The following is a 21,151-nucleotide window of genomic DNA, read 5'->3' as shown; positions in this document are numbered from 1 at the left end:
ACAGAGGGGAGGTCATATCGGACGGACTGAAAATGAGGGAGAACAAAGCGGTCATGGGGACGCAGCTTTGTTTCCTGAAGACAGAAGATGACCGGCGAGTAGGATCGTAAGAGAATCGACAATTCATCCCGATTGGCGCGAATGCCGCGGATATTCCAGTGGATAATGGACATAGGGTGAACAGAAAATGGAGAAACGTGACCAAGGGTGCTGTCAACTCAACGACTGCTCAGAGCTTGCGACCGACAGCATGGAATGGCATTCAGTCAAAGGCAGAAGATCCTGATCCATAGGTTGGTCAGGAGCAGCTCCTGCCACCAACGATCGGCCAGTTGACCGGCCACCAGCAGTGCGCCTCGGCGACACGGAAGATGGCCGAGGGCGATTTCCGCCAGGTGGTGCTGTAGTTGGGACACGCCTTGGCGGAGAAGGAGAGGAACTGTGTTTCTTCGTAGCCTTCTTGGAGGTATGATGTTTAGATGAAGGAGGAACCGATGGTTGTGAAGTTCCAGTACGTAAAAACTCTTCACGAGAATGCTCTTTTTTCGAAGACTTGGCGTCTGACTTTTGGGCTCGAGATTTAGCAGAACCCGACGAAGGGTGAGCCATAGAGTGGGCAGGCGAAAGTGGTGAGCTTGAACGGGCGATCTTTGCGCTGGCCGATCTGACGACCGTGGTACTAAATGTGAGGTCGCAAGTCTGCGTGGCCGCCTCCTTTGTTGGCCGAGGAGAAGCAAGGACAGTGCTGTATTTTCCTTTCTGAGGCACGGTGGGCTGTCGACTGGCGAGTAACTTTCGAGCAGCAAAGGTCGACACCTTTTCCTTCACTCTTATTTCCTGGATGAGCTTTTCATCCTTAAAAACGGGGCAATCTCGAGAGGAAGCAGCGTGGTCACCCATACAGTTGATGCAGTGTGGGGATGGAGGTGGACAAGCACCCTCATGGGCATCCTTGCCACACGTAACACATTTGGCCGGATTGGAACAGGACTGGCTGGTGTGATTGAACCGCTGACATCGATAGCAACGCGTAGGGTTTGGGACATAAGGGCGAACGGAAATTATCTCATAGCCTGCTTTGATTTTTGATGGGAGTTGAACTTTGTCAAATGTCAAGAAGACAGTGCGGGTTGGAATGATGTTCGAGTCAACCCTTTTCATAACCCGACGAACAGCGGTGACGCCCTGGTCAGACAGGTAGTGCTGAATTTCTTCGTCAGACAATCCATCGAGGGAGCGTGTATAAACGACTCCACGCGAGGAATTTAAAGTACGGTGCGGTTCCACCCGGACAGGGAAGGTGTGGAGCAGAGAAGTACGCAGCAATTTTTGAGCCTGGAGGGCACTGTGTGTTTCTAACAACAGGGTACCATTCCGTAATCTGGAACAAGACTTTACAGGACCCGCAATTGCGTCGACACCTTTCTGAATAATGAAAGGGTTGACCGTGGAAAAGTCGTGACCTTCGTCAGACCGAGAAACAACAAGGAACTGTGGCAACGATGGAAGAACCGTCTGTGGCTGAGACTCAGTGAACTTACGTTTGTGAGCAGACATAGTGGAAGGTGAGGAAACCATTGCGGAAGAATCCCCCATGATTACCGGCGTCTCCGATGGCGCGCTCCTCCCTTGTGGGGGCCCTCACCGAGGGCACACCCGCCTTAGGTGATTGTTCACACCTCAGGTCACACCTCCCGACAAACGGACGGAGGGACCAATCGGCACTTTCGGAAGGTATCAGCTCGGGTAATCACCCCTCCCTGGGCCTGGCTGTTACCAGGGGGTACGTACGTGTCCTACCTGTCTACCCGGGGCGGGGAATTACGCGTTACCCTGTCACCGGCTACGCATGGAAGTGCGTGGGTCGGCCTTCAGACACGCACAGGGAGGAAGAAAGAGACAGGGAAAGGAAAGAAGAGAGGTCTCAAACGCCGCAGCGGAGAAAAGGGTAAAGAGAAGAGGTAAAGAGAAGAGGTAAGGAAAAGAGAAGGACGAAGAAAGATGAAGACATGCAAGCAAGGAAGGCGAAGAGTGGGGTACATTTACAAGCGTCCGTCTCCGGACGTAGGCATAAACCATACTCCCAGAGGGGGAGAAAGGGAAGGAAAGAGCCAGAGGTGAGGGGGGGCGAAGATGGGGGATGGGGAAGGATACGGAAAGGGGGGGTATGCAGCCCGGAAAAGAAGGAAGGCCACATTAGCTCGGGGTCCCGTGCTCGCTACACACGTATCCACAAAAGATTTGTGGATCCCCTGGGGGGTATCAATCCTATCTGGTACGGATCCCACACTGGTGAGCAGTATTCAAGCAGTGGGCGAACAATTGTACTGTAACCTACTTCCTTTGTTTTCGGATTGCATTTCCTTAGGATTCTTCCAGTGAATCTCAGTCTGGCATCTGCTTTACCGACGATCAACTTTATATGATCATTCCATTTTAAATCACTCCTAATGCCTACTCCCAGATAATTTGTGGAATTAACTGCTTCCAGTTGCTGACCTGCTATATTGTAGCTAAATGATAAGGAACTTTCTTTCTATGTATTCACAGCACATTACACTTGTCTACATTGAGATGCAACTGTCATTCCCTGCACCAAGTGTCAATTCGCTGAAGATCCTCCTGCAATTCAGTACAATTTTCCATTGTTGCAACCTCACGATATATCACAGCATCATCCGCAAAAAGCCTCAGTGAACTTCCGAAGTTATCCACAAGGTCATTTATGTATATTATGAATAGCAATGGTCCTACAACACTCCCCTGCAGCACACATGAAATCACTCTTACTTCGGAAGACTTCTCTCCATTGAGTATGACTTGCTGTGTTCTGTTATCTAGGAACTCTTCAATCCAATCACACAATTGGTCTGATAGTCCATATACTCTTACTTTGTTCATTAAACGACTGTGGGGAACTGTATCGAACGCCTTGCGGAAGTCAAGAAACACGGCATCTACCTGGGAACCCGTGTCTATGGCCCTCTGGGTCTCTTAGACGAATAGTGCGAGCTGGGTTTCACACGATCGTCTTTTTCGAAACCCATGCTGATTCCTACGTAGTAGATTTCTAGTCTCCAGAAAAGTTATTATACTCTAACACAATACGTGTTCTGGAACGCTACGCTCTTCTAGAGGCCTACGGTACACCGCTGCAAGAAGGGGGCAAGTTCCTTCACGTACTCTGTGTAATATCGAACTGGTATCTCATCAGTTCCAGCGGCCTCTCCTCTTTTGAGCAATTTGAATTGTTTCTCTATCCCTTTGTCGTCTATTTCGATATCTACCATTTTATCATCTGTGCAACAATCTAGAGAACGAACTACAGTGCAGTCTTCCTCTGTGAAACAGCTTTGGAAAAAGACATTTAGTATTTCGGCCTTTAGTCTGTCATCCTCTGTTTCAGTACCATTTTGGTCACCGAGTGTCTGGACATTTTGTTTTGATCCACCTACCACTTTAACATAAGACCAAAATTTCTTAGGATTTTCGGCCAAGTCAGTACATACAACTTTACTTTCAAATTCATTGAACGCCTCTCGCATAGCCCTCCTCGCACTACATTTCGCTTCACGTAATTTTTGTTTGTCTGTAAGGCTTTGGCTATATTTATGTTTGCTGTGAAGTTCCCTTTGCTTCCGCAGCAGTTTTCTAACTCGGTTGTTGTACTACGGTGGCTCTTTTACATCTCTTATGATCTTGCTTGGCACATACTCATCTAATGCATATTGTACGATGGTTTTGAATTTTGTCCACTTATCCTCAACACTATCTGTACTTGACACAAAACTTTTGTGTTGAGCCATCAAGTACTCTGAAATCTGCTTTTTGTCACTTTTGCTAAACAGAAAAATCTTCCTACCTTGTTTAATATTTCTATTTACAGCTGAAATCGTCGATGCAGTAACCGCTTTATGATCGCTGATTCCCTGTTCTGCATTAACTGTTTCAAATAGTTTGGGTCTGTTTGTCACCAGAAGGTCTAATATGTTATCGCCACGAGTCAGTTCTCTGTAACTTCTCAAGGTAGTTTTCAGATAATGCACTTAAAAAAATTTCACTGGATTCTTTGTCTCTTCCACCCGTTATAAACGCTTGAGTCTCCCAGTCTATATTCGGCAAATTAAAATCTCCACCCAGAACTATAACATGGTGGGGAAATCTACTCTAAATATTTTCCAAATTTTCCTTCAGGTGCTCTGCCACAACAGCAGCTGAGCCAGGGGGCCTATAGAGACATCCAATTACCACGTCTGAGCCTGCTCTAACCGTGACCTTCACCCAAATTATTTCACATTTCGGATCTCCGTCAATTTCCTTAGATACTATTGCACTTTTTATCGCTATAAACATACCTCCCCCTTTACTGTCCAGCCTGTCTCTGCGGTATACATTCTAATCTGAGTTTAGAATTTCATTGCTGTTTACATCTGATTTCAGCCAACTTTCTGTCCCTAGTACTATGTGGACATTGTGACCATTTATTAATGAGAGCAGTTCTGGGACCTTTCTATAGACGCTCCTGCAGTTTACTATTACCACATTAATATTGTTATTCCCTGTTGCGTTTTGCCTACTACTAACTTGCCGCGTCTCAGGAGGCGTCTTGTCGGGCCTAGGGAAGGAATTCTCTAACCTAAAAAACCCACATGTGCACGCCACACGTACTCCGCTACCCTTGTAGCCGCTTCCTGTGTGTAGTGCACACCTGACCAATTCAGGGGGACCCTACATTTCTCCACCCGATAGCGGCAGAAGAAGTGATAAGTACGAAAAATACAGTTAATACTTAAATTAACGTAGCTCGCTGCACAGCAGATGTGAAGCAGGCGGCAGTTACGATGACACTGACACATCAGTTGGGCATTAGGAAAGGTACTGGTCAATAGCAGCAAGGCCATGGGCATTGGGGATGATATTGTAGAGGGATGTGCCCCAGCCATGGAAAGGGGGTGGAGGTGATCCTTTGTGGCCATATGGTAGAAATGTAGAAGGCGGCAGGCAACTGGAGAAACAAAACATGGGAAATGTGTCTGCATAAGGCTGGGAGGACAATTTCGGTATATGAATGACAGTGAGACCTTGGGTATATTTGGAGGAGGATTGCTCACACCACAGAGGCAACTGCCATGGATGGCTAGACTGTATGGGACTTCTTGTGTCTTCTAGATGTGAATGAATTGCAGGCACATTCTGTAAAATTGTTATTGGGATAACTGAGATTTCTCAGTCATGTGATTTGCCCACCCCTACATCACAGATCTCAGCCAAGCTGATGTCACTGTTCCCCATCCACCATCTCCATAGTGCTGTCCTGAGCAACTGTGGAATATGGACTGCAATATCTTCTACGGTGCAGGTCATATGTAACAACAGCAAATAACACATAAATAAAAGTTCGTATAAATAAAAGTCTGCAATCACAATTCAGTCCAATTCTCAAACTTTCATTTTGCCCATGATGTCTGTTGGAACATCTTCACAATAGGTCTAGCAACTGTAATTTATTCTCATGATAACAATCATAGCCAATTTAACATGATTTATTTCATTTGTCAGACATTTAATTCTGGATTAACATTCTTTCTGTTTCATCTAAATTTCACCATACTGTTCTAAAGCTGATTAAAAGATTTTACTCAGTATTCTAATGAGTGAACAGTAAGTCACTTTCTCATTTGCAATAAACTTGGCAAATCATTATAGTGTCTCATAACCAAATAAGATATTGACTTGTTTTCAGTATTACATATTGTTTTCTTTGAAAGACAACGTTTATGCCTTTCAGTGTTATCTTTACTTAAAAAGCAGCATAACTATTTATATCCTGCGTCCTTACATGTACGGCAATTTTTGTTGCAAATTGCTCAAATACAACAATAGTTTGTAAGATCTGGGTGTATACGTGGACGAGGAAAAAAATTACCGGATTTTTCCCGAATTTTCCGGTTAAAATACACTTTCTCCTGGAAGAAAATACACTTTTTCCTTGTTATGTAACAGTATACTTTTCCTCGGAACTGTAAAACTTCTCAATCCTTTCAATGGTTGTGTTTTCATAAACCAGCATAGAATTTCCCGGCACTCAGGGAAGAAACACGTTTTGGAAGGATGTCTGATGTGCAGCAACATGTACACTGCATATTTTCTTATTACAGAAGTATAAATTCGAATTCCACCAAACACCACATGCTACTTTCCGAAGGATTGAAATCAAGATTGCAATGCGCTTTTGTAAGCCAGTCGTAGCTCATGTCAAGCGACCTCGGCAGCCGATGACAGCCGATATTCATAGCACAGGACATGTGATGTAGTTAGCAACATAACTGTTAAGTAGTGAGAACACACAAATAGGAAAAAGTAATGGTTTAAATTAATATACATAGTGTTGCTACAAGAAAAGAAAAGCTTTCACATATAATATTGGTCTTTAAGATTAATAAGCTGCAAAAGAAGGTAAGCTTTCATACATAATGTTGATCATTTTTGCACGTGTTACACTTTAAGATACATCACCCAAATGTGCCAGTAAAATTTTTAACAATGACATAAATGTCTGATCTTCTGGGCTCGAAAATATTCTAAATGGTCGTCCTCAAAGATTTGATTTTTGAATGAGAGTCAAACGCTCTGTGATTTAAGAAATTCATCGGACATTCGCGCACAGAGTTCATCTTGTGTAAAAGGAAATTTACTTTACTTGAATGTAATGATTTTCAAACAACCAATCGGAATATTTTCCTGTGACCTGTTAGAAATTGATTCGTTTCAGCAGTTGCGCCAGATAACAGGCGTCGCCGCGCTTGCGCAGTCACGATGACGCAGGAAGCCCGTATGTTCGTACGTGTAAAACATTAAAGGACCTTACATTATGTCATAAAAGAAACAAGACATTAGAGGATACTCCAAGAGCATGGGAATTTTGTGAACCATACTAAAACAGTAGTACAAGTTAATATGCCAACTAGCTCTGCAGATGACGAAGAAATCAAAGAAATGTATGACGAAATACAAGAAATTATTCAGATAGTGAAGGGAGACGAAAATTTAATAGTCATGGGTGTCTGGAATTTGACAGTAGGAAAAGGAAGAGAAGGAAACGTAGTAGGTGAATATGGATTGGGGGCTAAGAAATGAAAGAGGAAGCTGCCTGATAGAATTTTGTACAGAGCACAACTTAATCATAGCTAACACTTGGTTCAGGAATCATATAAGAAGGTTGTATACCTGGAAGAAGCCTGGAGATACTGACAGGTTTCAGGTAGATTATAAAATGGTAAGACAGAGATTTGGGAACCAGGTTTTAAATTGTAAGACATTTCCAGGGGCAGACGTGGACTCTGATCACAATCTATTGGTTATGAACTGTAGATTAAAACTTAAGAAACTGCAAAACGGTGGGAATTTAAGGAGATGGGACCTGGATAAACTGAAAGAACCAGAGGTTGTACAGAGTTTCAGGGAGAGCATAAGGGAACAACTTACAGGAATGGGGGAAAGAAATACAGTAGAAGAAGAATGGGTAGCTTTGAGGGATGAAGTAGTGAAGGCAGCAGAGGACCTAGTAGGTAAAAAGACGAGGGCTAGTAGAAGTCCTTGGGTAACAGAAGAAATACTGAATTTCATTGATGAAAGGAGAAAATATTAAATTCCAGTAAATGAAGCAGGCAAAAAGGAATACAAACGTCTCAAAAACGAGATCGGCAGGAAGTGCAAAATGGCTAAGCAGGGATGGCTAGAGGACAAATGTAAGGATGTAGAGGGTTATCTCACTAGAGGTAAAATAGATACTGCCTACAGGAAAATTAAAGAGACCTTTGGAGAAAGGAGAACCACTTGTATGAATATCAAGAGCTCAGATGGAAACCCAGTTCTGAGCAAAGAAGGGAAAGCAGAAAGGTGGAGGGAGTATATAGAGGGCCTATACAAGGGCAATGTACTTGAGGACAATATTATGGAAATGGAAGAGGATGTAGATGAAGATGAAATGGAAGATACGATACTGCGTGAAGAGTTTGACACAGCACTGAAAGACCTGAGTCGAAACAAGGCCCCGGGAGTAGACAACATTCTATTAGAGCTACTGACGGCCTTGGGAGAGCCAGTCCTGACAAAACTCTACCATCTGGTGAGCAAGATGTATGAGACAGGAGAAGTACCCTCAGACTTCAAGAAGAATATAATAATTCCAATCCCAAAAAAAAGCAGGTGTTGACAGATGTGAAAATTACCGAACTATCAGTTTAATAAGTCACAGCTGCAAAATACTAACGTGAATTCTTTACAGACGAATGGAAAAACTGGTAGGAGCCGACCTCGGGGAAGATCAGTTTGGATTCCATAGAAATATTGGAACACGTGAGGCAATACTGACCTTACGACTTATCTTAGAAGAAAGATTAAGGAAAGGCAAACCTACGTTTCTAGCATTTATAGACTTAGAGAAAGCTTTTGACAATGTTGACTGGAATACTCTCTTCCAAATTCTAAAGGTGGCAGGGGTAAAATACAGGGAGCGAAAGGCTATTTACAATTTGTACAGAAACCAGATTGCAGTTATAAGAGTAGAGGGACATGAAAGGGAAGCAGTGGTTGGGAAGGGAGTGAGACAGGGTTGTAGCCTCTCCCCGATGTTATTCAATCTGTATATTGAGCAAGCAGTAAAGGAAACAAAAGAAAAATCCGGGGTTGGAATTAAAATCTATGGAGAAAAAATAAAAACTTTAAGGTTCGCTGATGACATTGTAATTCTGTCAGAGACAGCAAAGGACTTAGAAGAGCAGTTGAACGGAATGGACAGTGTCATGAAAGGAGGGTATACGATGAACATCAACAAAAGCAAAACGAGGATAATGGAATGTAGTCGAATTAAGTCGGGTGATGCTGAGGGAATTAGATTAGGAAATGAGACACTTAAAGTAGTAAAGGAGTTTTGCTATTTGGGGAGCAAAATAACTGATGATGGTCGAAGTAGAGAGGATATAAAATGTAGACTGGCAATGGCAAGGAAAGCATTTCTGAAGAAGAGAAATTTGTTATCATCAAGTATAGATTTAAGTGTCAGGAAGTCGTTTCTGAAGGTATTTGTATGGAGTGTAGCCACGTATGGAAGTGAAACATGGACGATAAATAGTTTGGACAAGAAGAGAATAGAAGCTTTCAAAATGTGGTGGTATAGAAGAATGTTGAAGATTAGGTGGGTAGATCACGTAACTAATGAGGAGGTATTGAATAGGATTGGGGAGAAGAGAAGTTTGTGGCACAACGTAACTGGAAGAAGGGATCGATTGGTAGGACATGTTCTGAGGCATCAAGGGATCACCATTTTAGTATTGGAGGGCAGCGTGGAGGGTAAAAATCGTAGAGGGAGACCAAGAGATGAATACACTAAACAGATTCAGAAGGATGTAGGTTGCAGTGGGTACTGGGAGATGAAGAGGCTTGCACAGGATAGAGTAGCATGGAGAGCTGCATCAAACCAGTCTCAGGACTGAAGATCGCAACAACAATATACTAAAATGCATAATTAGGCTCAAAGTGCACATTCGTATGTCCAGATTCAGATGTAAATTTTCTTGGAGTACCAGCAGCACATTATCTCATGTTTGGTTCTTTATTATGGCATAATCCCATACATGCTAGAAGATGAAAACGTGAACTTGAAATGCAGCGAACATTTGAAACTAGCCAATAGTGTGGAATTAAACACTTTGTTTCAAATAAATTGACTGTCTCAGCAGAAAAGAATAATAAAAGTCAAATTTCTTTAACAAACCATAAAAATAACTTCCTTGTTCTGCAAAGCAATTAACACTTGACCGTCAGAAAGGTGGGAACAAAAATAAAATCTGAAACTAATAACATATTTTAGCCTTCCACTATTATGTGAATGTATTTTAATTCACTTTATAGCTCCCGGCCACAGAAATCCATTCTGTTTTCATCTGACGTGAGAGCAATAAACGAAGAGGAAATGGCAAAACCACTTAACGTAAACACGGGTCACGTGGTGACTACCACCTCCCCACTACAACTCAGACTGCTCTGTGCATCAGGTCTAGATCTATGATATTTCTGAGCTGCGACAATATTAGATAGTGGTGCTCCCCCTCTCTCGAGTGTTTGAGGCAGGACGCCAAAAATTTTAAAAATCGACTTTTAAAAAATATCTTCATTTTGTAGCGCACGTCTTTCTGAAGAGTCTGATACATAAAACATGTTCAAGGGAACGTAAGACATGTTATTTTGTCTGTGCGCCAAAGTGCAGTGCCACGCCTCTTAACACAGCATTCTTTCATCCCACGTCTCTGTATTTCGCTCTGTGGAATTCAAACGTGTAATATTTTGTAATGGGTGCCATCAAACCATATTCAGGCCAGTGGAAATTAAAATGTCCTGTGGTGCCTCTCCCGCTCCCAGTCGGCCGGTTTGACATCCTGCTCCTCTTTAAAAAATCTCGCACTTATTACTGGATGGGATTATTTCTAACCGGCAGAACAAGAACTCTTCAGAAAATTTGTAGTGTTTACTGCCTATTAGCTAATAACTCGCTGTTTTGCGTGACATAATACACTATGTATGCATTCAAAAATCAACTTACGATTCATTCAGAAATCAACTTACGATTCATTCAGAAATCAACTTAGAATTTGATAAAAAAAATGTTCAAAAACCAACAGGGATGTGTTCAAAATCATACGAGCAATCGATTTTTTTTAAATCTCATTTTGTTCGTTTTTGTTCGTTGCAACTGCTCAGGGCGGACGTCGCAAGACACCTGTTTCAGTACACCCTTGATCCATTAACTCAGTTTTTTTTTTTTTTTTTTTTTTTTTTACAGAGGGCAGCTAACCCTCTGACTGAACAGCTACCGTGCCGGCTACAATGTAAGAGAAGAAAGATGTGCATTAATCTGAACAGATCAACGTGCGCTGGATGCTAGGCACTTTGTGAAACAAGGTCTTTTTTCTTCAATAATATGAATTTGGCATCCCGCCCCCCTCCCCCTGAAACTGTAGATACCCCGGTTTCTCCCCGCCCCTAGTTCCGGGCCTGCTGCGCATCTGGCAGCCTAGGCACATCAGTAAAATTTTTCCGGATAGCATCTGGCTGCTTGCTGCTATTACTTATATAGCTAACTGCCACATTTCTGTAGCCAGAAGCGGGAGAAGGTACTACTCATATGCGACTCAAATGCACATGCGCATAAACTCGCTTGCAACTGCTCAAACAAATCTAATGTGAACAGTTGTGATGTCATGCCCATCGGAGACAATTTGTTGTTATGAAACATTGCATAGTCTTCCTAAAGCATTTGACACATTTTGCTGTTGGCAGACGCTTGTATGAGCACTGTGTTTTGTTCTTGTATATGGTGCATTTCCTTTCCAACTTAAGTTTTATCTCCCCCCCCCCCCCCCCTCTTGTTCGTGTTTTATTGCTGCAGTATTATTCTGCAGTAACGAGATACAGTAATATTCTTTCTCAGAGTATTGGTTCTTACCAGTCGAAGTTACAAAAATTAAACTGAAAACTAAAACAATGAAGAATTCCTGGTATTCTAAAAAAATTCCTGGGTTTTCCCCGGTTTTCTCCCGGATGGAAAAATTCACGGGTTATTCCCGGATCTCCTGGTTGTTGCGGGTTGTATACACCCTGAAGATTGTAGTTCCACAAAACTATCAAATTTTAACAGAGAAATAAATTGTTATAGTGAGTAGTTCATAGTTTCTCGCGTACCTCTTGCACTAGTGTCGCACGAGTCACATATCGCACGATTGCTTTAGCGAGGTTGATACTGAATTGAGCACTTTGACATATCAGGAAATATTGAGCCTGTTTGAATGCGAGTATCATCTGAGTGGATGTTCCAGCAGTTCATAAAGAAGATGCTTAATATTGGAAGCTGTCAAAACACTTTTGTGACCAAGCACATTGCATTACTGAAAAATGACCTTTTCCTTCTGTAAGTCAGATGCTTCCTCATAAGTTACGTGTGATTTGTGATCAAGACATCACAAAAATAATTTCCAGTTAAAGATTTAACTTTCCACAAACACTAGTAATTAAATCCCTGCTGCACGCCAAAATCACGGATTTCATTTAAGAAACTATTACTTTATTTGGTACAGACCATTCTGACTCTGTTCACTGTTTCAATTGCTCTCTGGATTTTGATCTCTAATGAATTTAAAGTCTCACCTACAGTAACAATGCAGCTCACAAAATCAATTTCATTCTTGTGAGAACAATCCAGTGATCAAATACTTTCATTTGGTGCAGTGATAACACAGTGGACTCGTATTTGAGAGAATAACAGTTCAAATGATCCTGGCAGATTAAAACTGTGTGCCCGACCGAGACTCGAACTCGGGACCTTCGCCTTTCGCGGGCAAGTGCTCTACCAACTGAGCTACCGAAGCACGACTCACGCCCGGTACTCACAGCTTTACTTCTGCCAGTACCTCGTCTCCTACCTTCCAAACTTTACAGAAGCTCTCCTGCGAAACTTGCAGAACTAGCACTCCTGAAAGAAAGGATATTGCGGAGACATGGCTTAGCCACAGCCTGGGGGATGTTTCCAGAATGAGATTTTCACTCTGCAGCGGAGTGTGCGCTGGACCTTTGCCTTTCGCGGGCAAGTGCTCTACCAACTGGGCTACCGAAGCACGACTCACGCCCGGTACTCACAGCTTTACTTCTGCCATGTCTCCGCAATATCCTTTCTTTCAGGAGTGCTAGTTCTGCAAGTTTCGAAGGAGAGCTTCTGTAAAGTTTGGAAGGTAGGAGACGAGGTACTAGCAGAAGTAAAGCTGTGAGTACCGGGCGTGAGTCGTGCTTCGGTAGCTCAGTTGGTAGAGCACTTGCCCGCGAAAGGCAAAGGTCCCGAGTTCGAGTCTCGGTCGGGCACACAGTTTTAATCTGCCAGGAAGTTTCATATCAGTGCACACTCTGCTGCAGAGTGAAAATCTCATTCTGGAGTTCAAATGATAGTCTGGCCGTCAAGATTTACATTTTCTGTGGTTTCACTAAACTGCTTCAGGCAAATGCTGGGATGGTTCCTTTGAAACGGCATAGCTGATTTCTTTCCTGAATTCAAGCTTATTCTCTGTCTCTAATGACCTAATTGTTTGTGGTATGTTGAAACCCAATCTACCTTACTTCTTTCCTTTTTCGATTTTTTTACACACTAATCCACTGGTCCTCCATTACAACGTCATGTACCTTTCCAAGAATTTTTTATGATCTTGCTTTTCCCAAAAACCTTTCGGCATTTCCCTGTCATGACCAATATGGCCACATTTTAATTCAGTAACCATTTTAATTAGTAGAAAACGGAGGAGCAGTTTCATAAACATACATATAACTTACAAGAAGTTTCATTTGAAGCAACCATCTATAATAAATAGCTTTAGACCACATAGAACTCCATCACTGTTGCAGACATATATAATTCTGCTGCTTTTGACAGATGTATATAACAAGTACTACTATTCACAATGACCAACAATTTTAGGTTAATGGTTATAAAATATGTACCAATAAATGATGAAAGTAAACAGTATAATACGGCTGTGAGGCACGAGTGAAGCCCAAGTCTTTTCAGGCTATTCTCACTAGACACATTTCTCAGTAAATAATTTTGTAGTACTTGGCATTTCATACTCACCTAAGCAGACATAGGAATAAAGAATAACTAAATGCATGGCATGCAAGGAATGATGTGGACTGAATGATTCTTAGAAGTGTTCCTCGAAGGTCTTTCTGAGAGGGTATCTTGCCTCTCATAAGCAAAGCAAGCTGTAATTCAAAATTTTAGTATTTCAGTACATTTTATATAAAAAGTAATTAACACATACATAAGCTATTGTATAATGAATTTATACAAATATGAAAATACTATGAAGTTTCTAAAAAATAGCAATACAAGTGCATATAAAATGAAACATGGCAAATCAGTAATCTTCACTGTTATACTTTGTGACGTCATTCTGTAACAAATCTGTTCGTTAAGTCAGCTAGACACACTAACAAATTTGTAAGAAACATTCGAGGCCATGTTTGGTCTATAAACTTTTCTAAAATACAGGAGCTGGACAAAAACATGGAAACCACAGTGAGAAATGCATGTTTAAAGGAAATGCAGATGTTAGCCAAGCCTACAGGTTATGCTGTTGTATTTCACCATGAAAGGCATTTTTGTAATCTCTTCAAAATTTTGCCAGTGTCAGCCATGGTCATTACAGTGTTCTGTGAAGTTGTGCTTGCATTATGTCAGAGCTCAGTGAATTCAAACATGGGCCAATTGTTGGTCCTCATTTGGTGGGTCATTACATAACAAAGAGTCCATTAATGAGCTCATTATGTTGGAGCTATTGAATTCAAACACGGGAAAATCGTAGGTGTTCATACGATGGGTGCTTCCGTAACCAAGTGAGCCTAAGTATTTGGTGTTTCAACAGGCATTAAAGACTTATACCACATACAGAGAAAGCGAAAAAACATCATCCACTTGTACTGATCAAACTGACAGGTCACTAAACTAACAATACATTTTTGCATTGATTTGACGTCTTCCTTGGGAGAGCCTTGTAAGGACCCAAAACATTGAAGCAGTACACAAAAATGTGTTGGACAAGCATTCTATAGACAGCTTTGTTTGTATGTGCACTGAACTTTCCCAGAACTTTCCATGTTGTCACTGGTCATTCATCTTTCCTACAACTGACCTTATTTTCTCATTCAATTTCTTGTTTTGTAATGTTACTCACAGATATTTATTCGAAGTGACTGAGTCAAGGAGCACATCATTAATACTGTATTCAAACATTAGAAGAAGGTTTCTCCTATTCACTTGCAATGATCTACATTTATTCACATTTAAAGGTTGCTGCCAATGAAATGGCATGTGGCTAGGGCCTCCCATCGGGTAGACTGGTCGCCTGGTGCAAGTCTTGAGATGATGCCACTTTGGTGACTTGCACATTGATGAGGATGAGATGAGATGATGATGGCTATGATGATGATGATGATGATGATGATGATGATGATGATAACACAACACCCAGTCCCTGAGCGGAGAAAGTTTCCCACCCAGCTGGGAATCGAACCCGGGCCCCTTAGCATGGCAATCTGTCGTGCTAAAGCTGCCATTCATAAGTTCATACGGAAATCTTGTCCAAGTCACCCTGAAGTCCCCTGCAGTTGGTCAATAATGATACTTTACCATAACTAGTAGTGTCATCAGTAATGTCTCAGAAATATACCCACTCTACTCAATAGGTATTTGATGTGTATGAAGAATGGGAGCAATTTTATCAGACTTTTATGGGCATCGCCTGACATGAACACACAGACAAGAAACAGCATGGTCGCCCAGCTAACAAACTGGCTTTCTCTACTAATATAGACACAGACAATTGTCTTGATACTGAAGCTATATTCAAGTGAAGGATTGTGTTGACTGCACTGGATGAGATGAGCAAGAAAGACAGAGTGGGGTAGACAGGATAAGACACACATTGAGAGGGAAATTAGGAAATGCAGATATGAATACAGCACCATAGAAAGCTCACTCACGTTGAGGCACTTTTCGTAGCATGTGGCATATAGTGAAGTATGAGTCTGGATTTCAGGGGAGTGATGAGAGCACAACAGGATATGCAGAGGAAGCTCACTGCGAGAATGACATTGATGTAGATTCACCAACCTTTAAGACTGAACTGATGGATCATGTTGCACAACAGATCATAATGATGTATTGTAAATCAATTTGCAAACATGGCTACATGCTGAATATTTATGAGGTGCTTTTTTATTTTTATTAGTAATTCCTATTCACCACCTATTACACATTACAATAATAGAAATTCTTCTACAGAACAGAAAGAAGTATCAAGGACAAACTGTTTGTTTGTTTTCAAATTTTCCTTTGCTATCTGACATTTTACGTCGCTGGGTAAATGATCAAAAATTTTAGTTGCAGCAATGTGCTAAAGACAACCTTTATGTGTAATAATGGTTATCATTCTTCCTTCTGCCACTGTAATTATGTATATCATTGCTCCTTTTGAACTGTAGTGGATTATTTTCAACAAACTTCATGAGGGAATAAATATAATGGGAAGCAGTAGTCAAAAACAGATGTCTACAAGAAGATTATTCTGACAGCATGTTTTTGAACAATGAAGGCATTCTTTCTTAAAGATGAGTTATCCCAGAACATTATTCCATATGACATTATTGAATGAAAACATGCAAAATATGTTAACTTACTGATTTCTGTCTCCCCAAGATCTGAAATGATTCTAACTGCCTCCCATGGTGCAAACGATGCAGATTTTGCATCAATAGAGGAAGAATTAAATACCCTGAATCAGGCAAGTACAGAGGTAGGTGTCAGTCCAGTTAAGAAAGCGTAGACAGTGAAGTCAAGTCATTAGCTCTATGCATCAAGAAAGTGCAGAGAAACTAGTAAAGCTATTATACTGTCTCATCAAATTAAATCTTAACAAGAACTAAAGGAAATGGATAGAATACCTGGGTCTGTTTCAGCACATAGTAAATCACCTACCACACACATCAACAGGGCACATACCGGCCAAACTAATGTTCGAAAAGGTGGAGCTAGATGAATGGGCAAAACCGATACCTAAATTACGGCACAAAGACGTAGTCTTAGATGAGAAAGTACAGCGAGTGCTAATAACATTGGAAGAGCAAGCTCAAATAAGGAAAGGAATTTACGACAGGAAATTGAACAACATCCTGTCACGGTCGCCACTTTATAATATAATAAAATAATGCAATAGATGATAATAAAACGATGAACTGTGTGGCTTTTTAAAATGTATTGAATTATGAGATTAATTTTTCGGCATGAATGACAAGCACAATAAGCTGAGCTATGCCTGGAAATAAGTTCGTATTAGTTCATATTATTTTGCAGGGCGAAGTAGTTTCTTTCTCCGCTGTAGATTTGTGCTTACCATTCTTTATAATGCTACGTTTGGTCGCCGTGTTCACCTTTGAAGTCTTGACCGTGTTCCCATTAAGCTTATCGGATCTTCGTAATTTTCCAAAGTACACAGGTGGGCTTCAGTTCTTGTAATTATTGTACTATTTGAAATAACAACTCACACGACCTTTCTGTTAATAAAACAATACTGTATTTTTCTAAACGGTGCACATATGAAATACATACCCTCACTTAATTCATAGCGACCCCAAAATGGCGGTCTACAAGTACTCGCTAAAAATGGCGTGCCTCTCACTCGTTCACTCGCTGAGTGCGAATCCTTCCTTCCTCCTATGGGAACCAGAAAAAATTCTCTGTTTTTTAACAACTGAAAGTCAAAAAATACATGACAGTAGGCATAGGCTCTCTGAGGGGCTACCGCTTCATCTTCTCTCTTTGCCTTTAAAGAAGACGAAAACATAGAGGAAATGCAAAAGGTTTATCACACTATGGATGAAAACACTACAGCAAAACTGACCACTTTCTTCAAAGCAGAAATTCCATTTTCAGAAGAAAATGAAGCAAAGCACTCTTGCGAGGAATTTTTCACAAATATCAATTCAGTTGTTGAATACTGTGCATCCTACAGTGAGATGGTGCAAGTTTTAACTATTATTCCAGAGACATTTTCAAAGAAAACAATTTTTAACCATGTTCCATCAGTATCAAAGTGGTCATGACGTAGAAGCAGCTCAAGTTCAAATAGTGCAGTCATTTTATCTGGAAGAGACATGGGACTGTTCTCACCAGAGTGCAAAAAAAAAAGACACTATAACTGTAACAGTTGAAGGTCAAAAAGTTGTGAAAGTGAAGAGGTACACGACTCGCAGTATTAAAGAAACTTTTGCAATTTATAAGAGCAACTATACAACTTCACACATTGAAAGATACAAATTTTATGCACTATGACCTAAGTGGGTAGTTCCACACCCACCTAGAGATGTCCGTTTATGTTTGTACTGCGCAAATTTTGAACTTTATGTAGTAACTTTGAAGACTTTACTGGAGCACATGACATATAACACCTTGGTTGGGCGTGTGAAATCATTAGTAGTCTGTAACATAAAGCAAGGGACCTGTTTGTTTCAAGAATGTGGTGACTCCCCTGGAAAGGGAGGACTGTCTTTACAGGCACCTGGCTTGGAAGACGTAGCAGATAACTCTGCAGAAATTATATATGTGACATGGGAGGAAAATAAACTAATTAAGAAAACTGTTGCTTTTGACAGTTTCATTGATGAACTTGGTAAATTGTCAGTGAAAGCAGTAACACACCAGCATCTGAAGAAATTGCAACAACAATACATCGCAGAAGTGAAAGGGTGTGTAGAGACTGGAGAATTTTGTTTAGTGCTTCACTGTGGTTTTGCTGAGAACTGGTTTGTAATTCTCCCACCAGAAGTACAAGGATATTATTGGAGTAATGACCAGGTTTCAATTTTTACAGGAGTGACATATTTTCAAAACACGACCACAAGTGTTGCTGTTATAAGTGATGACACAGGACATGACTCGGCACATGCTTCCCAGCAATGCGCAAAATTCTTCAACTGCAAACAGGGACAGAGAAGATCATCATTATTTCTGATGGTGCTCCTAGTAATTTTAAAAATCGTTACCAGCTGTTTGAATTGAGTAAGTCACTTGTGCCAACCGGCTGGGTATACAGTGCTGCTGGTCACGGGAAGGGGCCTTATGATGGTGTAGGAGGCCAGCTGAAGCGTCATGCTAGGTACAAAAGATAATCTTTCCAGACCAAATACAACTGCGAATCAGAATGCTGAGGCTTTTACGAGAGTCGTGAAAATTTTCATATCCACAGCCCTCATTCTTTTGTCCAAAGAGGAAATCAAAGAATTCCGTGAGCAGAAAAAAGAACAATCCAAACAAATGACTCCTGTGAAAGGAATTCAAAAGACACACTTTTGGACTCAAAGTGATGGGCAAACTCATACTGCACACACTTTAAAGAGAAAGACAGAAGAAATTTCGTTCATTCAGCCAACACCTCAGAAACAGCAGGATAATATTCAGAATCACAACCTCAGAAGGGGGATGTTTGTGACGAGTGTGTACGACAGTGACTGGTGGATTGCAGAAATGATAGATACCAGAAACTGTAGCAAACTTTATGCTGCAACATGGACCAGCTGTTGGAGATAGCTGAAGGGCAGCAACAATGCCATCAGTGCTCACTTCCTGTTCACAATGTTTTGAAGACTGTAAGTGCTCCAGTTCCTGTTGGTTCAACAAGAATCACTCTACATCAAAGGAAGATACTGAAGCAGTGGAACACATTCTTATTTCATTGACTGGCTAATTTCAATACAAGACAGAGTGCACGGAAGTTGTATAAACTGAAACCTTTAAGTCTTTGGACCTTTCACATACATTTTGGAACCATTTAAGGGTCGACAGAAGCGTCCGATCCCACGCGTCGGCTTTGACCCGTGACGTAAGGGTGTTGTCGTGTGTGACGCCATGACGGTGCGGAGTTTGGTTTGAGTGTGGCTGTCTCCAGTTCTGTTTTATCTTATTTTATTTACTTTTCTGATCTGTTCGTTCTATCTCGTGAGATTTTTTTTTTTAATTTTAAAACACTTTTTACTTATTTTAATTATCTGTTTCCTCGAATTTCTGTTTTAGTTTATTATATTTAACTTTCTGATCTGTTCGTTCTATCCCGTGAGATTTTTTTTAAAAAAAGACAAAAAACACTAATCAGCTACTGAAGCATCTTTATCTTCTATGGGTTGCAGGGGTTACGACCCCTGGGGAGGTGGGTGGATATTCATGCGTGGCTGCCTTCACTTACACGTTGTAGCTACGCAAGGCGTCTAAATTTGTTTATATGTAGTTTGCACCCACCCAAAACACCCCATTTCCCGCGCTTGTCCCGTTAGTGTCATTAGGCTTCTTGTGGAAAGTGTGTGTGTTTGTTTTTGTTTCCGCCATACTTGTGACGTCATGGGTCAAGGCAGACGGGTGGGATCGGACGCTTCCGTATTTCCCCATTTAAAATGCTTGAAAAATGAGTCTCTTACTCATCTTTCAAAACTAAAATTATGTTAAATAAGGCCAGGTTTTGATTCTTATGAGCCTGTTATGTGATAATGAGGTAATAAAACATGTTTTATGTATACCAAAATTTTCGGTTGTTTATAAAACCTGTTCAACCTAAAAGTGGAAGCTCTCCTTTTCAGAGAATGTAGGACTATATGGTACTAATCAACAGGAAAAAAAATCAAAATTTCATGGATTGGCATTTTTGGAAAACAAAAAAATTTCCATAAATTACAAAAAGTTCAGGAAGCTATTGTAAAAGAAACTGACAGACAAGTGCAAATGGACGATTTCTTTGTAATCATAAAGCAATTATCTTTCAAATAAAAGAAAACCCCCAATAAAATAACTAGAGCTGTTCCAAAGATACTGCATTTTAAATTTTTTCCAAAATTCGCATCTTCAAAATGGTATGTGCAACGTCATCTTTGGAGGGCTGTATCTCGGAGCAGAAATTTTTTTTGGAGAAAACAAAAAAATGTGTGTTCCTTACTTAGTCCTTCACTTTAACATATGCAAAATTCAATAACATCCAAGACTATGTAGGTAAGATTTTTTCCCAGCCTGCCTGAATTGATATGGACTATGCCCAGTACTTCATATATAACTTCGCTACATTTTTCCCTTGCCGCTCTTATATGAAATAATAGTGTGTCAAGCACATGACAAATACCCATTCTTTCTTACTGGTGGATGAATGAAGGTATTATGCATTTATAAAATGCTGAGGAACTCAATGACAAAAGTACTGAAGATAAAGGTTTTTGCAAACATTATTTACTTTCTTCACAAAGTAGCCTATTTCTTCCCACTCTTCTTTTAGCTTATGGATGTCAACATTCACCAAATTTCCACAGGGCTTACCGAAATCTGTTTTAAACAGATAATACCACAGCTAGTTTATATATATGTTTAACATATTGATGGAAATTAGATGCTAATTCAAAAGCACCCCATTCTTACATCATTTGACAGCCAGGTTCCTACAAATGGTTGAAAATCGACATGAAAATAAATTATCGGTTCTGTATCGTACGTTCCCAGCACGCACATGAACACTGAAATTTTTAT

At 40.8% G+C, this 21,151-nt stretch overlaps 1 protein-coding gene across 2 annotated transcripts in view; it reads right to left on the bottom strand.

Moving 5' to 3' along the window:
- LOC124777664 (transmembrane protein 135-like) overlaps window positions 1–21,151 on the bottom strand; it is a 112,784-nt gene that overhangs the window by 87,333 nt on the left and 4,300 nt on the right. For both annotated transcript variants that reach the window (XM_047253179.1, XM_047253251.1), the window contains exon 2: window positions 13,670–13,800. In XM_047253179.1, the coding sequence (XP_047109135.1) occupies window positions 13,670–13,800 (131 nt within the window). The remainder of the gene's footprint in view (window positions 1–13,669; window positions 13,801–21,151) is intronic.

This window comes from Schistocerca piceifrons, chromosome 1, assembly GCF_021461385.2.
Source record: "Schistocerca piceifrons isolate TAMUIC-IGC-003096 chromosome 1, iqSchPice1.1, whole genome shotgun sequence".
In the NCBI taxonomy this organism is placed as follows: Eukaryota; Metazoa; Arthropoda; class Insecta; order Orthoptera; family Acrididae; genus Schistocerca; species Schistocerca piceifrons.
This window is presented reverse-complemented; position numbering and strand designations above follow the sequence as displayed.